The sequence below is a fragment of the Ahaetulla prasina genome, chromosome 2 (genome assembly GCF_028640845.1).
Source record: "Ahaetulla prasina isolate Xishuangbanna chromosome 2, ASM2864084v1, whole genome shotgun sequence".
In the NCBI taxonomy this organism is placed as follows: Eukaryota; Metazoa; Chordata; class Lepidosauria; order Squamata; family Colubridae; genus Ahaetulla; species Ahaetulla prasina.
Window position 1 is genome coordinate 173,151,310 of NC_080540.1, and position 21,097 is coordinate 173,172,406.

The window sequence follows — 21,097 nt, forward strand, 5'->3', positions numbered from 1 at the left end:
GAAGTATTTTTTCTCTTAAATGATAAAATTAGTTTTCCCTTAAAGGTGAAAACAAATCTTGATACTTACTTTAATAGTGTAACAGATAAAATATTAGTTTAATGAATCTAACATAATAAAGTAAAGTAATATATTGAACAATAAATATAATTCTGGGTATAAAAAGGCTCAGATTGTTTAGTTTGCACTTTGCTGGTAGACTGTTCCTAAATATGGATCCATTTAATTCAATAATTACTCTACCACCATACTACTTGTGTTTGCAAGTAGCACACCCCTTTTTTTTCCCTATGGAAAACTTGGAAAATGTATTATTATTCTCATTTATAATATTTGTGTTCTCTTTTTGCATCTTAGCATCTCCTGGAGATTAATTTACACTTGTGATCTAGCAATCCCTTCTCACAGCGGCATTCCTGCCTTCCATTCAATTCTTTCTATTGTGAGGTATAGGCAGAGACTGTAAAACCAATATAATCCTGGTATAATTTTAAAACACAGTGATGAAAAACCAAGTTGCAGAAAGTCAGCTTACAATTTCAGGGAATGTCCTTCTACTTGAAACTCTGCAGAACAGCCCTTGCCCGCATGGCCTGCCTCTGTCTGTGATCACTTTTGAACTGCCAAGAAGCCACATATTACTATAGTTATATCTTAAACCGGTTCGGAAGGGGACTAAGGTTCAAAATAGGCATCTATGTTCTCAGAAATAATATAATATCCAAACAAAGGAGAAGTTATTTAAAGAGTACTCCTTGTAGTTATTTTCAAAGTGCAAAATCATTGTGTGTGGTCTTGGGATGCAGAGGATGATTTGGCTAAATGACTAAATTTCCCTTTCTTATCCTCTTCCTTTCTATGGATAGCACTCTTGGCAGGAACTCAGTCATACTTTCCTGCTCTTTTCTTCTAAATCCTGTATGTGTGCATATCGCAATCCTGTGACCTTGCAGTTATTCAGTGATGGCTTAAAAATACTTTCCCTGTGCTTACGAGATATGCTGTTGTTAACGACAGTTTCATGTTTCCACATTGGATATCATCTGACTGAGCTGTGCAGCTTTGAAGGATGGTTTCTTTGCTCCTAATCCAGAATGTGGGCAGGAGAATAGTAAATTCAGGACACCCAGACAGGAAGAAAAACCGAGGACTAGAGTTATAGGGAAAAACTAAAAGGCCCTTTGGCAGCTGTTTTGCAGGCTACTGAAAGCTTCTTCTGTTCCTTTTGGGAAAATTATCTACATATATTCTATGGTTTCTCTCCCCCCACCCATTAAAAACATCTAAAAGGGTACCCCTGCATTTTCCTTAGAGGAACCGCTGTGTCCTACTGTAGAAGCAGTGGTGGGATCCAGCCAGTTTGCACCTATTCGGGAGAACCATTTGTTAACTTTCTAAGCAGTTTGGAGAACCGGTTGTTGGAAGAAATCTTATTTTGTTTTTTTCCCACTTTACAGGGCTAATCCTGTAAGGAAGGCAGGAAGGAAACATTCTGGTGTTGTTTCTAGCCTAATCTTTATTGCCCTAATTATAAAAACCACCTCTCTGGTTAACCCTTATTACATTGTAACAGCTAAGGCGAAGCACCCATCGATGTGGGTGAAGTTGAGTTGGCCACGCCCACACAGTCACATGACCACCGAACAACGCCTACCCAGCTGGTCATTAGGGCAGACAACCGGTTGTTAAATTATTTGAATCCCACCACTGTCTAGAGATTATTGCTATTGTCTTGCCAGAACCAGTACAGAACTTGAGCAAGCTTAATTGTTGGAATTGGCATTTATTTAAAAAGAGACAGCTCAGATAGAAACAGAGGGATTGTCAGGGAGAGGAGTACCACTCCAGAGTCCATATGATGTTTACTGCCTCAGGAGGCGAGACTTGCGAAGGGACCCAGGTCCTTGGGAACTCAGGGATTGCCAGGTGCAGAAGTTAGAGCTCTCAGATCGAGGCAGGCACGCCAGGCGTTTGGCCTGAAGACCATCCCATATCCGGGACATGATCCCATCTGTCCATAGGCACTGGTTGTCAGAAGAGATGAAACATGGCATGGAAAGGCAGGGCATGACCTGTTGAAAGAATGGCAGAAGAACATAAGGACAGTGTGGGAAATGTTCCTCTTGAATATCATATAATGCTCCATTACTCTCTTAATTTCTTAGTTCCAATTTGCTGTAATCTAGGACAAGCAATCAAATATGATGGGGCCAAAAATAACCCAAAGTTGTTGCAAATTGGATATTTATGTCTTATCAAGCATAAATCATTTGTTACATCTCCAATGTTGGAGAATTTATTCTAATTTTAATAGAATATACTGCATGCTTTGAATTGAGCAAGGACTGAAGGACAGATGATATTGGCCGGTTTCGATATTCCTTTACAACCAACACTTGGACAAAAGACCCTTTAATCCCGTCTTCTCAAGTTGCTTCATCATTATCAATCCCATAATTCATCATTTACCAGAGCAGAGTTGCTCATTCCCATTTACCCTGTGCGTCTATGTGGGTGGAGAATTGATTCTATATATGACAAGCTGCATCTTTGTAATCTTCTCTTCTCCCTTTTTTAAATTGCAAATACACCCACTATTATCCTGCTTTATCCTTCTAGCTTTCCAAGAGGTTAGAAGCTTTTGCTTTTTATTGGTTGTCAAGAAGGAAAAATTCTTTGGATCTAGAATGGAAATTCAGGATATTAATCTTTTTGTAGGTTAGGTTTTTTTTAAAAAAAATCTATCAAGAACTGAATGAGAGTTGTGGTAGGTCGCCTTCCTCTGGCACAAGCATGGAAAACAAAAATTTTGGAGGAGATTGGTCTCTTATCTTCCAGCTTAGTCATGTGTATGGAAATCTATGGAACTCTGTACCATCATCCATTCTACGCGGATTGCATCTGTGGGCTGACTAGATGAATTGCTAGATAAAGCTATAAATATGGATCGCCTTAACAGCCTGATACCCTCCAGATGTGTTTGACCTCAATCTGCATAATTTCCCAGCTAGCATAGCCAATGACCATTATACCCGGAGGTTTTCAGAATTGTAACTTTAACCAAATGGAGGGCTCTAGGCAGAGGAAAGTTGGATAATGAGCTATAATTTCAGCTTTCAGGACAAGAAAGAACCCTCTCTCTGTGTATGTGTGTCTGTGGGTAATGTTTTTTTGGCTAGGCTGCAAATCTGCCTGCAGGCATTTGCTTCTGCTGTTAGATCCCCGAGATAGATTATTTCCTAGACCCAGACACTCACTGTGCAGTTGCAGCCCTTGCTGTAGTCAAGACTCAAGCCTCTTTTCTGCGCAAGAGAAAGCTGAGACCATGGCTGGATGAAAGAACAGGCCGTGATCATGACGCGATTGCCATCTATCATCCCTGTTGGCCAAGAAAGAGAGAGAGAAATTAAAACAGGGAATGTAAACATTCTACCCAATGCATTAGTTGCAGAGGTTACTTTTATAATTAAGCGTTGGCTTGGTGAGTATCCTGCAAATATATTAATATTGTACATCTTCATCACCATAAGTGGAGTACTATGCATGCTATTTTTCCCTTGCAGGGATGAATAATGAAATTAAATGTGGCTTCCGTTGTAAGGCAAATTCTTCGACAAATTTTTTTAAACTTGGTCCCCTGAGTGAATAATGCATGTGGAGTTTTGGAATTGGTGGATGCATTTTTATTTATTTTTTTATTTGGACTTCTTCCTTTGTTGGTATTGCATAGACTTACTAAAAGGAGAACTATATAAAATATCTCTTCTGCTCACTCCAGATATTTTATTAAGGCTTTATTCTTTAATGTGCCAAAGGCAAAATTGAAGCTAAAGATTACCTTAGATTTTAGCTAAACATTGGGGAAAAAGATGCTTTAACAGCATGTGTTACTTGATAGTGCAAATAGGAGAGGAGTCACTGGAATGGTTTAAACAAAGACCAGACAGCTATGACCTAAAAATGAGATAGTTCTAATCTGTATTGCAGATTCTTTGTTAAACCAGAATATAGATTAAATCAAGGTTTCTTCCAAAACTTGAGACAATGTGACATCTTTTTCCAATTAACAAAATCTGATACACACTGTGAAATCAAATCCCATACTATTCATATGTGCACATATATTTCTGTGCCTTTAGTATAGGGTTAAAACATAGGTAATAAGGTTTTGTGCTCTGTATCTTGGGCAATTAATTCTGGATTTAAATTTCTCTTTCCCACAAAACAAACAACAGACTTCTGCTTTTCTTTTCTTTTTTTCCCACCGAGAGCAGAAACATATTGTTTGAGTTGTTTGTTATAAGCAGCTTTGAGATCAGGCTTGGCAGAACCACTCACTATGGGGTAAAACTGTTCCTGGACTGTGTCACTTCAGACTGCAGGTGGGGGCTTAGTTTTGAATGCTTGGTTGGAAAAAAAAATCACTGCACACAAAAAGTAGATGTTAGAGAGAAAAGCTTTGGCTTGGCCTAGATTTTTCCATGACGTGCTGGTTTTCTAAATGTAAGAGGTGATTGTTTTTCTTTTGGGAGTAACTCTCTAATACGTAGCTTCATACTTATAATTGCAACCAAAATACATTTTCTTGAGGTGATTGCCTAGATTAGAGTGAGATTATATGACAAATATTTTAAATAAATGGCATGAATGGAAACAGTCCATAATATAAAGAATGCCAACAAAATCAATTTGATGGGCAGAATTAAGAAAAGAGCTAAATTTTACAAAGAGCTGTGGATTTCCTATTATGTTCTCTGTCTTGGAGACATGTTGTGCTTCAATTTACCAGTTTAATATTGCAAATATAGTAAATTTGAAACAATATGACATCTTTTTCAATTAAATGAAGTCTGATATGCACTGCGAAATAGTTTTTTTAAAGACAAAAGTCTTTTTTCAGTTCTCTATGAAGCGTTGTTTTGCCATTGAATTATAGCTTCAAAAGATTGGCAAACATTAGGTACTACTAAAACGGAACCCAACTGTGAATAGTTGGGTCTTTCAGATACAGTAGTTTTAAATTATGTGTGTGTGTGTGTGTGTGTGTGTGTGGGGAGAAATTCACAATTCCCTCCTCTTCCTTTTATGCTAGGTATGACAGATTCCTTCAGTTTTTCCTCCCATTATTTATGTTCTTCATAAGAACATTTATAGCCTTGTTTTGAGATATTTCTAATCATGCTCAAATCTGTTTTTTATTAAGCATCCAAAAGTCCAAATTCTTTAGCTATGGGATATTTTACTAATTTTCAAACTAGGGCCCATGAAGGTGTATACCACGCTGTACCATAGTCCCTGGTAAAAACATAAATATAAACATATATTTTTAAAAACCAGCTTTTAGCTAGTTTAATAATCTTGGAAAAGTATCAAATCTCACAAAAGTTTGTTGTTGTCACAATCTTGTTAGCTTCTTGCTGTTCTTGCCTGAGATTTCATAAGATTTAAGCTGGAAATACCAAAATCTTATGAGATTTGGCAAGCTTAATGATATTTCACATATTAATATTATTAAAGAAATGTTGGAACCTTGTGACTCTTACCAATGGGATTCATTGTATTTGGTTCCTGCCTATGCTAGGTTACTGATCTTGACTGTATGTGTAAACCCTCAAAAATGTATGATATAGTGGCCTATGCAAAGATAAAAAATAAGTATGTCTGAATTTGTTTTCAGTTGTTCCTGGTCTTAGGGATCATTCTGTACCTGCAATGACATATTCTTCCCCTTTGAGTGGGCCCTTGTGTTCATAACCACAGAGGCTTTCCATAGCCGGAGTGTAGAGAAAGCGGACATCTTGCATCTCTTCTGGGCCCTTGTATACCTAGAGAAAGAGAAGAACAGGAATGTGTACAGAGATGGAGGAAAGAGGGAGAATTATTCAGACCAGGAAGGGACTACCATGAGGAAAAAAGGAAAGTCAAGGCTGCTACTTGATGTGAGGTTTTCATAGCCCTACCAGAAGACTTACATTGTACAGTATCTGCTATTCTAGGTTAGAATTCAAATCTCAGTTTCAGTATAAGCTGATTGAGCCAATAGATATCAACCAGTTTCTTATTTTCTTAAAAGTATGTGATGCATGCTTGAGTAACTTTAATTGGATACTGCAATCTTTTTTCAGACTTAAGCAATTATGGAAGAATGCGATAGCAATACAATAATCAGAATCCATGAAATTTATAATGAAAATTGAGGAGTTTCAGATAAGGATACCCAGTGAATTTTGTTTCATATTATTTTTTACAAAAATATTTGTGCCTTTGAACTTTTGGACAAGGCGTTATAAAAAGCATCTTCTTTTTGGGGGAAGCTATTAGTGGGTCTCTTGGTTTCTTTCAACCATGGAAACTCATGTGGTAATTTTGGACCAGTCAGAATAGGTTAGTTCACAGTCTTGTAGTGAGGTTGCAGAAAGAAAAGGAAATGCTTATCAAATACCATAACTAAGAGGAAGTGCTTACCTTAGTTGTTTTGATTTCATGGCGTATCCACCACACAGGTTCTCCCACAGAAATGTTCACATGCTGCTTGCTGACACTCACAAATTTGCCTCTGATCACTACAAAAAAGAGGTGGCAAGTAACATCTTATTTTCCTCAATTCTATCATTAACTATTAGTTATTTCTTTGGTTTTAGCTGAAGGATTGTTTGTGATCCTTTAAATTCCTGGGACCTCAGATACAACTTCTGGCTCAATTTAGTCAGCTTGAATGCCTTAAAGTTCAATTTCTCCCTGGTATCCCTGAATCCTGCTATAAAATGATACACAGTGCCTGGGTAGGGTCAGTGGCTTTCCTTCAGCTTTTTATTTTGGGTAATTTTGAAATGATTGTAGAATGCCGCCAAGGGGCTCTTATTAAGAAATCTCTGGATTCTTTTCAGGATTTAGAGATATCCACTACACAGATTCTCATACAGTGAACCTGGAGTTACACTATCAGCTATCTTTCTGGACCATTGAGAATTATTCTGTGACCATACAGTTGTTCTCAGAAAGGATGGGAAACGTGTCTATCTTTTTTCCTCACCATAAGTTTTGAGTACTATATCCTAAGTTTGTGTGGAGATGGTATATGACTGTGAAGGACTTGATTTTAGAATGAAAAGCCAATCTGAACTCTTCCCTGCAGACCACTCAAGGAGCTAGTACACAAATATCACTTTAGTAATTGGTAACAAAGGACATTAAATAGATTGCCCAAGGTTGACTCAGCCCTCCATCCTTTATAAGGTAGGTAAAATGGGGACCCAGATTGTTGGGGGCAATAAGTTGACTTTGTATATAAATATACAAATAGAATGAAGACTATTGCTAACAAAATGTAAGCTGCCCTGAGTCTTCGAGAAGGGCAGGATATAAATGTAAATAAATAAAAAAAAAGATGAAAACACATTTACATGTATCTCAGCTCTAACAACACAGCCACAAACATCTTTTCCACAATAGTATCTTTCAGTTAAGTGAATTTGAACTTTCAGTTATCTGTTGCTGAGTGTATAGTAATAAAGCCATGGGCGAATTGTCATCAGCTGAAAGAAAATTACAGGAGAGGAAAGATGTGAAAAAGTTATCTCTCTATCCCTCAACCCAGGCCTTTCCTGAAGTTCCTTTCTGTGAAATTTTCTATCTAGTTCTACAAGAATGTGGAGGAGCAAAATTGTGAGTTTCCTTTCTTTCTCTTCTCTCAACTCCTCTAAACCGTAGCTCATTATGTTTACGTGTGTTATGCTAACCACACTGTTGTGAATTCAGAATCAGAAAACCATGAACTGGTTATAGTGCTATATTGCTAGGATATTTTTGGGAGGAAGCAGAGCTCAGGTATAAAATACCTGCTTGGTATGCAGAAGATCCCAGGTTTAAAATTCAGTTATCTCTAGTTAAAAGAATCAAGACGGCAGGTAATGGGACTGACCTGAAGAATGTAAAGTTATGTTTGAACATCATACTAAGCTGATGGGAATGAGCAAATGTTTGTCATAGTGTCAAACTGAATGCACTCATTTCCATACATTGTTTTCCTCCCATCTCTACCACATGACAATATAGTCCGTTCTTATTTGTTTAGCTGTAAGGATGTCAAAAGGCTACTGTTTCAGGACATCTGTGAACCTGTGTTTTGTTTTAGAGTAGCTTTACTAACCGTGGTTTGATATGCCTTTCCTAAATGACTAATTCTTAGCTACAATGGGACACTACCTGAGGGTATACACACAATATTTTTCTAATGACAAAAACATGTGTGAGTGACCAGAACTGGTCAGAATAGTTAGTGTGGGGATCTAGTCTGACTCTGAACTATATTAAAACTATACATTTGTGTTATAATTTAATATCAGTTTGTTCTAATTTATTATCAATTAGACCATCTCTATAGTTCACTGCATGATTCTGAATATCATCTCAGCTCCCCTGTCAGAGTCACTGTCTATAGTTTTCAAGGGAAAACTATAGATGCTGCTTTGAGTTTATGAGGGGAGGGCAGGATCTGAATTAAGAGACAGATATACAAAGAACCAGAGATCACCTATCCTTGTGCTAAAGGCATTAAAACAGACTGTGTAGGTATTTCATTACCCAGAGGTGAATCTTTATACTCGTACTTTTTCTAGCTATTTCTCTTATTCTTGCCTGAATGTTATATAAAACCCAGGCATTTTTCAAACAATGAAAACAAAATAGAAAAATCTCAAAAGTTTTAAAAAATGGAGCCAAAACAGTTGAATAGAAAATATTTTATGCATTAGAATTGGACATACAGATTAAACTTGTCCATTTGCTTAACTTGTTTAAATTGAAAGTATTGAATTTTCTACTAAGAGATATTGCAATAATGAACTTCCAGAAATACGTGGATTGATTCCTTTAAATAAAGGAAAGGCAGCATAGATTGTATTTAGGGGAACCTTTAGGAACAGTTCTAAACATCTGTGATTTATATGTGCATAATAGCATAGTACTTAATAAGATTTCAAAGGGAATAAATTCCTATATTTAAATAGTTCCACAAACATGCAAGATGGATAAAACCTCAGCATTCCCTGATACACAAACAATTTTCCATTTAGACTGCCAACTTATTTAACAAGGTTGTGAGCCATCTCCTCTGCCTTTAACAGCTGCCTGATCTGTATATCCCAGATATAACAAAGGAAAGTTTTCTGGTATACATTAAATTTTGGGGTGGGGGGTGGGAGGAATAGCATAATATCTATACTAGACTGCTATGGAAAATTCATATGGAATGAATTTCTAGTATAGATTTTTCACATGGAAAAATCTATACTAGACTGCTATGGAAAATACAGAAATTCTGCCAGAAAGGGAGGGGTGGGGGGGAAAGTTGGCAATCTTATTTCAGTTGTAATAGGCTGAGGAGTTGATGGGTAAGAAATCTTCTCAGCCTTTATTCTTTGGTAATATTCCAGAATAATAAATTTATAGTGGTTCTAAAAGTCCTTCAACCTCCCCTTCCTATAAATGTGAACATGGCTACAAATCATGATCATTATGTATTATTTCCAGGACCAATGATAGCATGATTTTCAGCACCAGTTGCTGGGAAACAAGCAGCGAGATGCTTGTGGGTTTTTGGAGGCATCTAGTAAAATATTATAGGACTCAAAATGCTGGTTTTAATAGATGGTGGCAGACAGGTAGTTTATCCAGCGGAGCTCCTGTTCTGTCTTTCGTTTGCTAGAAATCACAAGTGTTTTGGGTAAGAGGAAGGAGATGAGACATCAGTTTTGCCAATTGCAATCCCATCTGTTTTTTTCCCCCACCTGATACTATTTACAGCTTTTTTTTTTACAACTTTATTCACCCCAGGAGCTATGAAGGTCACCAAGTCCAACCCTTTGCTGATGGAGAAAACTACTTGTCTGATAGGTAGTCATTAAGACCACGGGTCTCCAACCATGGCAAATTTAAGCCTGGAGGACTTCAACTCCCAGATTCTGGGAGGCTTAAAGTTGCCATGGTTAAAGTTACCTTCAGGCTTAAAGTTGCCATGGTTGGAGATCCCTGATTTAGACAACTGGGGGGAAAAATGAGAGTTCCCCCCAGGAAGAGTTTGCTTTTTCCAAGGGAAATTGTTCCACTATCAAGCAGTTTATGCCACCAGCTCCTTAGGAAGTTATTACTAATGATTAGTTAGCATAGCTTCTCTTGTAATGCGAAACCATCAATTTAATCTACTGTGCCCTTCAGGGTGGCTGAAGATAAAAGAACCTAATTATTGAGAAAATATTTCCTTATTTGGTACCACACACACACACACAAATGACTTTACAAACTTGTAAGTATATAGCAGATAACAGTGAACGAAATTTATGAGAGAGGGATAGACAGCAGATTGATGGCCTATAGCAAAAACTATAACTCGAGAGAATGAGATAAGCGACAGGAGAGAGAAGGATTGAATTTTTATTACTGTGTCTATGATCCAGGCACTCACCCATATCAGCATTGCAGTAGGCAGCCTGAGGATGTCTAGGGGCACAGGAACAGGCTGCTGTTGGATCTGCCTTCAGACTGAGGAGGAAAACGCTGACCACAAGGAATCTGCACATTTTAGAATCCATTTTGCAGGGAGGAGGCGAGGAGAGAAGTCACTCAGACGCAGCCTGTGAGACAGAGACAAAGTGTTATTCCAGGAGAAGAAGCGGCAGGAAATGAAGGGGTGTGAAAAGAAACATCAACTATGAAGTACCAGTAGAAACTCCTGGACTTGGGCAACCATTGGTTTCCCGCTTTACAATACAGCTGGGGACAAGGAGGGGAATTCCTTACTGCCTGGATGAACACAGCCCTTTGCGTTTTGTGGCATGGGCTGGGCAGGCAGGGCAGGACCTAAATTGAGGATTAGATGACTGAAGGAGTGAACCCAGTGTGAGGAAAGACTCCGGTTTCATTTTGCTCAATTCATTTACGGTGGCCTCTTCATACAGGAAACACCCTCTACCACCCACCACCCGGCACAGCCTGGGATATTTACTTGAAAGAAGAAAGCCTTAGCAGAGACCTGGCTGAACAACCATTTCTAACTTCAGAGGTTTCTGGGTGTCAAAGAAAAAAAATGGGTAAAGGAGAGGATGCCGGGTCTAAAAGAAAAGAGGAAGGTCTTCCTGGAAATGCTGAGTTTTACCAGAGAAATCAGCCGAAATTTCAAAAAGCGGGGAGGTTACAGAGGGATCCCCTTGAGGTGGGAAACAGAACCTAGGGAGGACTTGGTGTGCTGCAAAAGAATGGCCCTTCCTCTCACCTTTCTCTCTGTTGCAGTCTAGGCGTCTCCTGCCACTTGAAGGCTGCAGCTCCCAGCCCATCGGATTGGTATTTAAAGCTCACCCCGCTTCCCCCATGACTCCCCCTGCTTTTCCTGTCCTATCTGCCAAGGAGGCGTGACTGATCCAGCCTGCGGTTTTTAGCAGAGAGCCAACCATGCCAGGGTGGGGTGATCAGTGCCTTTAGAGACAGGGAGGAAGGAGCAGCATTAGCAACTTCTGAGGGAAGAATTTGTCAGGAAGTTTTGGATTACTCAACTGAAAGAGAGGGTGGTGATGGCTTAGTTAGAAGGCTGTCTTTGAAAGGGAGGCAGGCCAGTGAAAATTCAAAGGGAGTCCAGAGGGTGGCACTATAGAACTAGTTCCCTCTCAGAATGTCGGCCTTATTAAAGTACTGTAGATGATATGGTTTAGGATTCCAGCATGTTATTTCGCACTTGTTACCTGACTGCCCTTGCCCGTTTTCTGACCATTGTCTCTCCTTTGATAGCTGCATCCATGTAGTCAAACTGGGCATAGTCAGTCAGTGAGAGATTAATAAGCCAGTCTGATTTGAAGGAAGGACAAGCTTTTCAGACAAAATGAACATACTGAAATTATGGTATACAAGATGAATAAGACGGGACTGAAGAAATACTAACTTAGTAGAATGGACTGGACTGGACTGGACTGGACTAGACTTGACTAGACTAGACTAGACTAGGCAAATTATGCAACCTTATGAGGGCTCTGAATTTTCTATTTGTTAAATCATATAAAACTTGCACCTTCTATCAATGGTGGATTGTTTTAATGAAAATATCATCTCACCAGCTAAACTGGAAATTTTCGGTCATTCAGGTCATGTTTGTCCCAGAGGTACTTTTTCAAGAGGCAAGTGGACTTTCTTGTTTTTCTTTGAAGATGTTTTGCTTCTCATCCAAGAAGTTTCTTCAGCTCTGACTGAAGCTCCATTCCCCACCATCCAGTCCGAGCTGAAGAAGCTTCTTGGATGAGAAGCAAAACATCTTCAAAGAAAAACAAGGAAGTCCAGTTGCCTCTTGAAAAAAGCACCTTTGGGATCGCCAGTTAAACCTTTTCCTTCATGACAAGTTCTTTCCTCCTTTGTATCATACCTCTATGTTTCTCATTACAGGTAGCTCTTGACTGATCGAACATAATGGAGCTGCCCAATTATGGTCATAAGTCATGACGTCATAAAATGGGTCACTCATATGACCAGCCAACCTTTTTTTGCAGCAGTAGCTAAGTGAACCAATTGTTTGTTTTGCCAAAATGGGAAGTAAAAGCTGACTTTCAGCAAAAACGTTGAAAAAAATGGACACATGAGTGTGGGATGCTGCAAAAGGCTGTAAATGCATCAATAAGGTAACTCTGAGCAGTTACAAACAGTCAAAAGATAAACATAAAAACAATTAAACTTGTGTGTGTGTGTGTGTGTGTGTGTGTGTGTGTGTGTAAGGTTGAGAGTATCTTCAGCTGATGAGATCTCACTCATCATCTTCAGGCTGGTGCCAGCACCAGCCTGAAGATGATGAGTGAGACCTCATCGAAACATCGCCAGGATACTCTCAACCTTACACGGGAAAAGACCCGAATATGCCAAGACCTACATACCTATACCCGTGAAAACCTATATATATAAATATATATAAAACCATATATATATATGAAAAAGTAGAACCAAGGAGACAGACAATAGGAGGATGAGTGGCCCCCTCGAACCTCCAAAACAAGTAGCAAAACCAGATTTTGATGCCCTTCTAAAAGACCAAAAGGATGGGAACAGTTCTCAGTTCTGGTGGTCAAATATTCCATGGAAAATGTTCTCCTTGAGCCCGCCAGCCAGAGTTCCTTAGCAAATGGAGTCCAGGATAGGCCCCTTCTGCTGGAGTGAATGGGGTGGACTAGTCCCACTGGGGCAAGACAGGTCCTCAAATATCTCAGATACTCAAGGAGAGAAGCAAGCTAGAATTAAGAAGAAATGTCCTGACAATTAGAACAGTTAATCAGTGGAACGACCTGTCTTCAGAAGCTGTGGGTGCTCCAACACTGGAGGTTTTTAAGAAGAGATTGGGCAAACATTTGTCTGAACTGGTGTGTGGTGTCTTGCTTGAGCAGAGGATTAGACTAGAAGACCTCCAAGATCCGTTCCATCCCTGTTATTTTAATATCCTTTTATGCTGTCTTGGTGTCAATGTGCTTCACTCCTGAACTGCAGTAACAAACCATTTGTAAACAGTTTTTCCAAAATGTCAAATACTTATATTTGAAAGAGTTTTAGATTAGAAAAAAAGAATTTGAAAAATGAAAAACATCTGTGTTACATTTTTGCTGACTTTATATAATTTTTTACTGAAGAGTTAATCTTCAGAAATACTTTGGATTTAATCAGTTTTTACTGTCTTTTGTTGTTGTTGTCTATTTGAAGTATCTCTTCTGGTGGTATTGTACTTGGGTATCTATCTATCTATCTATCTAGGGAATGAGGTGGCTCAGGGGCTAGGACGTTGAGCTTGTCAATCGAAAAGTCAGCAGCTCAGTGGTTCGAATCCCTAGTGCTGCCATGTAACGGGGTGAGCTCCCGTTACTTGTCCCAGCTTCTGCCAACCTAGCAGTTTCGAAAGCATGTAAAAATGCAAGTAGAAAAAATAGGGACCACCTTGGTGGGAAGGTAACAGCGTTCCGTGCGCCTTTGGCATTGAGTCATGCTGGCCACATGACCACGGAGATGTCTTCGAACAGCGCTGGCTCTTCGGCTTTGAAAAGGAGATGAGCACCGCCCCCTAGACTCGGCAATGACTAGCACGTATATGCGAGGGGAACCTTTACCTTTATCTGTCTGTCTGTCTGTCTGTCTGTCTGTCTGTCTGTCTGTCTGTCTGTCTGTCTGTCTGTCTATCTATCTATCTATCTATCTATCTATCTATCTATCTATCTATCTATCTATCATCTATCTATCTATCTTAGTTTAACTCTGTGATGGAAAAATGAGCAATACTAATAAAATTAATACAATGTTCTGAACATTTTAGGAGATTTAACTGGCTATTCCCATAAAATTGAATATTATTTTATGTATTAATATAGAAAAATATCCTACACATTAATCTATATTGTCTATAAGTTAATTTACAGTCTATCAATCTACACTATTCCCTGTAGCCTTGTTTACTTTTCTTTGGGAAGGGGGTGGGGCGGTGTTGGCCACTCTCCTGGCCATGTTTTTTTTTTAAAGCGCTTTCAATTGCACATCACATACAGCTGAATGGAGGTCACAAATGAAAAAAACGATTGCCCATCCTGGCATATTGTGATCTGCCAGGGAGTTTGATAAAGCTTTTTTTACCAAAAGCTAAATAAATACCTTGAAACAAATAAGAGTGGGGGGGGATTGATTTGAACAATTTTAGCTATTTGTAAGTTTTTGGGAATCCTCTTTGCCTCAGAAGATGGCACAAGAGTGTGTACCCTTGAAGCTATGTGGCTACTTCCCTTTTTAGTCGCTCCTACGTACAGTTTGTGGGGCATGGTGAGTGCAACTAAGTGTCAGAACATAACTATTACAATTGTCTTCTACCGAATGACTCAGAAAAAGAGGTTCTAGATCCTTTCCTCATAACTGATTAGTAAAAGTCAGCATATGTCTTGCTGCAAAAGCAAAAATCCTGAATGTCATCCAGTCAGACGATAGTCAACGCTTGGCTACTTCTGCGTAAACAATAATCCTGGATGTCACTCATCCAGACTAATAGTCAGCACACAGCCAATTCTGCAGAAGCAAAAATGGCTAATGATGCTTTGTTTATATTGATAAGGATTATCCCAAACATTAATGTACTCCTTGTTCTGTTCCTTCTGGGAGTTGAGATGGCCAGACAAAGCTCCAAATTTGAATTTATAAGGAATAGTGTTGAGGGCCAAGCATCTCACCCAGCATAAAATTACCAAAAAAGAAAAAAAAATCTAAATAATACATCTAGTGCTTGTTTATTTATTTAAAACAATTGGGGTGTGCTTTTGCAAAATCACCTGAACTGAAGCACAGGATACAATGTAAGACCAGGGCTGTCTTGAATGGCAAGGTTAGGATTTTCTGGTTGTTGTTATCTTGGTGTTTACTTCATTTTTTAAAACTACGTAAGACCTATTGTAGGATTTATACTCTTTTCTTATTTCCTGAATGAAATTGTCCCCACTTTTTAACAACTATAATAAAAGGCACTACAGGGGTTATAGAAATGGGTACAAATATGGCCCTAGGGCCAGTAATGGGATTCAAATAATTTAACAACCGGTTCTCTGCCCTAATGATTTCTTCCAACAACCAGTTCAGCAAACTGCTCAGAAAGTTAACCACCGGTTCTTTTGAAGCGGTGCGAACTGGCTGAATCCCACCACTGCCTGGGGCTTAAATTGTGGTATCTCTGATATAAAGGATAGTGCTACTTTTTCTTACCATTTCATAAAAGCCCCCACTGTGCCCTTTCTCAGCCTTATTCTAAATTCTACCGTATGTAAGTGGTTATTGAGTCAGTTGAGTATATGGGATGCTATGTTACCATGTCAGAATAACAGAGTTGGGAGGGACTCAGGGAACTTGGAGGTCTTTTAGTCCAGCCCTCTGCTCAGGAGACCTCCTGCTCAGAAAACCTGCGGTCCCATTGCTAAGGAAACCCTACACCACTTCAGACAAATGGTTATCCAACTTCTTCTTAAAAAGTTCCAGTGTTGGAGCATTCACTACTTCTGGAGGCAAGTTGTTCCACTGATTAATTGTTCTAACTGTCAGGAAATTTCTCCTTAGTTCTAAGTTGCTTCTCTCCTTGATTAGTTTCCACCCATTGCTTCTTGTTCTCTCCGGTGCTTTGGAGAATAGTTTGACTCCCTCTTCTTTGTGGCAACCCCTGAGATATTGGAACACTGCTTTCACGTCATCCCTAATCCTTCTTTTCATTAAACTAGAAATACCCAGTTCCACCCCTTCATGGATTACTGCCTTGTTGTGGCGAAGGGGCTTGCGTAGCTCAATGAAGCTATGAGCTATGCCATGCAGGGATACCCAAGATTGACAGGTCATAGCAGAGAGTTCTGACAAAACGTGATCCACTGGAGAAGGAAATGGCAACCCCCAGTATCTTTGCCATGAAAACCCCATGGACAGTACAAAAAGGAAAAAAGATATGACGCTGGAAGATGAGCCCCTCAGGTCGGAAGGTGTCCAATATGCTACTGGGGAAGAGCAGAGGGTTAGTACTAGTAATGCCAGAAAGAATGAAGCGACTGGGCCAAAGCCGAAAGGACGCTCAGCTGTGGATGTATCTGGTGGTGAAAGGAAAATCCGATGCTGTAAAGATTTTTTCTCCATAGGAATCTGGAATGTAAGATCCATGAATCAAGGTAAGCTGGACGTGGTCAAACAAGAGATGACAAGACTGAACATCGACATTTTAGGAATCAGCGAACTAAAATGGACAGGAATGGGTGAATTTAATTCAGATGACCATCAGTTATACTACTGAGGGCAAGAATACCTCAGAAGAAATGGAGTAGCCTTCATAATTAACAAAAATGTAGGAAAAGCAATACTGGGATACAATCTCCAAAATGACAGAATGATCTCAGTTCGAATCCAAGGCAAACAATTCAATATCACAGTAGTCCAAGTCTATGCCCCAGCCACTGGTGCTGAAGAGGATGAAATTGACCGGTTCTATGAAGCTTTACAGCACCTTATAGAATTAACACCAAAAAATGATGTCCTTATCATCATGGGGGATTGGAATGCTAAAGTAGGAAGCCAAAAGATAACCAGAATAACAGGCAAGTTTGGCCTTGGAGTACAAAATGAAGCAGGGCACAGGCTGTCAAATTAATACGATGGTCATAGCAAACACTCTTTTCCAGCAATCCAAGACATGACTCTACACATGGACATCACCAGACCGTCAACACAGAAATCAGATTGACTATGTGCTCTGCAGCCAAAGATGGAAAAGTTCTATACAGTCAGTAAAAACAAGACCAGGAGCTGACTATGGCTCAGATCATGAGCTTCTCCTTGCAAAATTTAGGCTTAAATTGAGGAAAGTAGGGAAAAGCCCCAGGTCACTCAGGTATGAATTAAATCATATCCCTGATGAATATACAGTAGAGGTGACAAATAGATTTCAGGAATTAGATCTGATAGACAGAGTGCCTGAAGAACTATGGACGGAGGTTCGCAACATTGTACAAGAGGTAGCAACTAAAACCATCCCGAAGAAAAAGAAAGGCAAGAAAGCAAAATGGCTGTCCGAGGAAGCTTTGCAAATAGCTGAGGAAAAAAGGGAAGTGAAAGTCAAGGGAGAAAGAGAAAGATACACCCAGCTAAATGCAGAATTCCAGAGAATAGCTAGAAGAGATAAGAATACATTCTTAAATGAACAGTGTGAAGAAATAGAATAAAACAATAGAATAGGGAGGACCAGAGATTTCTTCAAGAAAATTAGAGATATGAAGGGAACGTTTCATGCAAAGATGGGCATGATAAAGGACCAAAGTGGCAGGGACCTAACAGAGGCAGAAGGGATTAAGAAGAGGTGGCAAAATTGCACAGAAGAACTATACAAGAATGAGCTTAACATCCCTGATAACCACGATGGGGTGGTCACTGACCTTGAGCCAGACATCCTAGAATGTGAAGTCAAATGGGCCTTAGGAAATCTGAGCAACAACAAAGCTAGTGGAGGAGACAGTATTCCAGCTGAGCTATTCAAAATCTTAAAAGACGATGCAGTAAAAGTGCTACACTCAATTTGTCAGCAAATTTGGAAAACTCAGCAGTGGCCACAGGATTGGAAAAGATCAGTTTACATTCCAATTCCAAAGAAAGGCAATGCCAAAGAATGTTCAAACTATCGCACTCATTTCAAACCATTGCACTCATTTCACATGCTAGTAAGGGTATGCTTAAAATCCTAGAAGCTAGGCTCCAGTAGTATGTGGATTGAGAACTACCAGAAGTACAGGCAGGATTCCGTAGAGGCAGAGGAACTAGAGATCAAATTGCCAATAGACGCTGGATCATGGAGAAAGCTAGGGAGTTCCAGAAAAACATCTACTTCTGGTTCATTGACTATGCTAAAGCCTTTGATTGTGTGGATCACAACAAATTGTGGCAAGTTCTTAAAAAGATAGGCGTAGCAGACCATCTTATTTGTCTCTTGAGAAACCTGTATGCAGGTCAAGAAGCAATAGTGAGAACTGGACAAAAAACCACTGATTGGTTCAAGATTGGGAAAGGAGTCGGGCAAGGCGGTGTACTATCACCCTGCCTATTTAACTTATATGCAGAGCACATCATGAGAAAGGTGAGGCTGGATGAATCAAAAGTTGGAATTAAGATTGCTGGGAGAAATATCAACAACCTCAGATATGCAGATGATACCACTCTAATGGCAGAAAGCGAAGAGGAACTAAAAAGCCTCTTGATGCTGGTAAAGGAGGAGAATGCAAAAGTTGGCTTGAAACTCAACATTAAGAAAACTAAGAACATGGCACCCGGCCCTCTCAATTCCTGGCAGATAGATGTGGAAGAAATGGAGGTAGTGACAGATTTTATTTTCCTGGGCTCCAAGATCACCACAGATGGGGACTGCAGCCAAGAAATTAAAAGATGCTTGCTCCTGGGGAGGAAAGCTATGGCAAATCTAGACAGCATACTAAAAAGCAGAGACATCACCCTGCCAACAAAAGTGCATATAATCAAGGGTATGGTTTTCCCAGTTGCAATGTATGGCTGTGAAGGCTGGACCATAAGAAAGGCTGAGCGCCAAAGATTTGAGGCCTTTGAACTCTCGTGCTGGAGAAGACTCCTGCGAGTCCCTTGGACTGCAAAGTGAACAAACAAGTCAGTCCTAGAGGAGATCAATCTTGGCTGCTCTTTAGAAGGCCAGATCCTGAAGATGAAAGTGAAATACTTTGGCCACCTAATGAGAAAGAAGGACTCACTGGAGAAGAGCCTAATGCTGGGAAAGATTGAGGGAAAAAGAAGACAGGGATGACAGAGAACGAGGTGGCTGGATGGAGTCACTGAAGCAGTAGGCGTGAGCTTAAATGGACTCCAGAGGATGGTAGAGGATAGGAAGGCCTGGAGGAACGTTGTCCATGAGTCACAATGGGTCGGACACGACTCCGCAACTAACAACAACAACCCAGTTCCAGCAACCATTCTTTATATGTTTTAGCCTCCAGTCCCCTAATCATCTGTGTTGCTCTTCTCTGCACTCTTTCTCAACATCTTTTTGCTACATCGTGGCAACCAAAACTGAATGCAGTATTCCAAGTCTGGTCTTGCCAAGGCTTTATGAAGTGGTATTAAGATGTCACGTGAGCTTGATTCTATCCCTCTGTTAATGCTGCCCAGAACTGTGTTGACTTTTTTGGCAGCTGCAGCACACTGCTGGCTCATATTTAAGTGGTTGTCCACTAGGACTCCAAGATCCCTCTCACAGTTACTACTATTGAGCCAGGTACCATCTCTACTATACCTGTGCATTTGGTTTTTCTTGCCTAAATGTAAAATCCTACTTCTTTCAACATTGACTTTCATTTTGTTAAATAGCGTCCAATGTTCAAGTCTGTCAAGATCCTTCTGTGTCTTAAACCTATATTCTGGAGTGTTGGCTATTCCTGCCAGCTTGGTATCGTCTCCAAATTTGATGAATTCTCCATGTATCACCTCATCCAAATAATTGATGAAGATGTTGAAGAGTACTGAGTCTAAGACAGAGCCTTGGGGTACCCCACTGCAAACTTCCCTTCATGTAGATGCAGTTACATTGAAAGCTACACGTTGGGTGTGGTTCGTCAGCCAGTTAGGAATCCATTTGGTGGTAATGTTGTCTAACCCACATTTTCTAACTTATCAAGTAATAAATTGTTGTCTACTTTATCAAATGCCTTATTGAAATCCATATAAATTATATCCATAGCATTCCTCTGGTCTACTAATGTTGTCACTTTGTCAATGGCACACATCCTTGCTGCTGCATACACTCTGTTTTCTAGTAAAGACACTGCATGTCTTCTGAAACATTATTTGAATATTTCTAATCAAGAATGCTAGCTATGAGATTATTGACACAAAGATCATAGTAAGAGAAAAGGCTTTTTTAAAGTGAAGAAACCTTTTTGGGCTGCTTCAAGCTTCTTGTGTTCTTCCTCCTAGTTCTCCTTCTTTGTAGAAAATGATAATGGTGTTTGGAGTTTTCTCACAAAATGGTCTAGAACAGGGGTGAAATGCTACTGGTTCAGACCAGATCGGGAGAACCGGTAGCAGAAATTGGAGATGGTTTGCCGTACCGGTAGCAATTGCTGGCTGGCTACACCCCAAAACAGGTCCATGGCCCGCACCCCTGCCATGCTTCCCTGCCTTCCACGCTGCCAAACTCATTGTTTGGAGCATCTAAGGAAACGTCTTCCAACTCTTCAAGATTGACTTTAAGAGCTCCGAGAAGGCAACAGCAAAACTAGCGGCAGCAGGGGCAACGGGTGTGCATGTGTGTCCCCCTCCTTGGTCCTCCTCTCCCAGCCAGGGCTTCGCAGCCTTCTCTTTTCCTAAGAGGGATGGTGTCAGCCTCCAAGTCCTTGCAGAGGGACACACACACACACACATACATACCCCTGTCGCCCTCACTGCCATTACTTTTGCTGTCGGCTTCTTAAAGTCGATCTTGAAGAGCTGGAAGACGTTTCCTTAGATCGCCAAATGTCAGCAATCTAAGGAAACGTCTTACACCTTCTCCTCCCCATTCCCCCCCACCTCC

At 40.0% G+C, this 21,097-nt stretch overlaps 2 protein-coding genes across 2 annotated transcripts in view; one reads left to right on the forward strand and one right to left on the reverse strand.

The window, feature by feature from the left end:
- The window catches only part of SYN1 (synapsin I), a 110,538-nt gene that overhangs the window by 45,239 nt on the left and 44,202 nt on the right, over nucleotides 1-21,097 (forward strand). The gene's annotated exons all lie outside the window — the stretch shown is intronic.
- Nucleotides 1,768-11,427, reverse strand: TIMP1 (TIMP metallopeptidase inhibitor 1). Its single transcript, XM_058171574.1, has 6 exons — nucleotides 11,270-11,427; nucleotides 10,463-10,631; nucleotides 6,466-6,563; nucleotides 5,708-5,825; nucleotides 3,258-3,379; nucleotides 1,768-2,072 (listed from the first exon to the last, which is right to left on the reverse strand). Exons 2-6 carry the CDS (start codon nucleotides 10,587-10,589, stop codon nucleotides 1,863-1,865), a joined length of 675 nt encoding a protein of 224 aa, XP_058027557.1. The 5' UTR covers nucleotides 10,590-10,631; nucleotides 11,270-11,427; the 3' UTR covers nucleotides 1,768-1,862.

Excerpts from the sequence above, each read along its gene's own strand:
- TIMP1 (XM_058171574.1), bottom strand. The coding sequence starts at position 10,589 with ATGGATTCTAAAATGTGCAGATTCCTTGTGGTCAGCGTTTTCCTCCTC. Across the intron at positions 6,564-10,462 it reads CTACTGCAATGCTGATATGG|TGATCAGAGGCAAATTTGTG; the intron begins GTGAGTGCCTGG and ends TCTTTTTTGTAG. Across the intron at positions 5,826-6,465 it reads ATGAAATCAAAACAACTAAG|GTATACAAGGGCCCAGAAGA; the intron begins GTAAGCACTTCC and ends CTCTTTCTCTAG.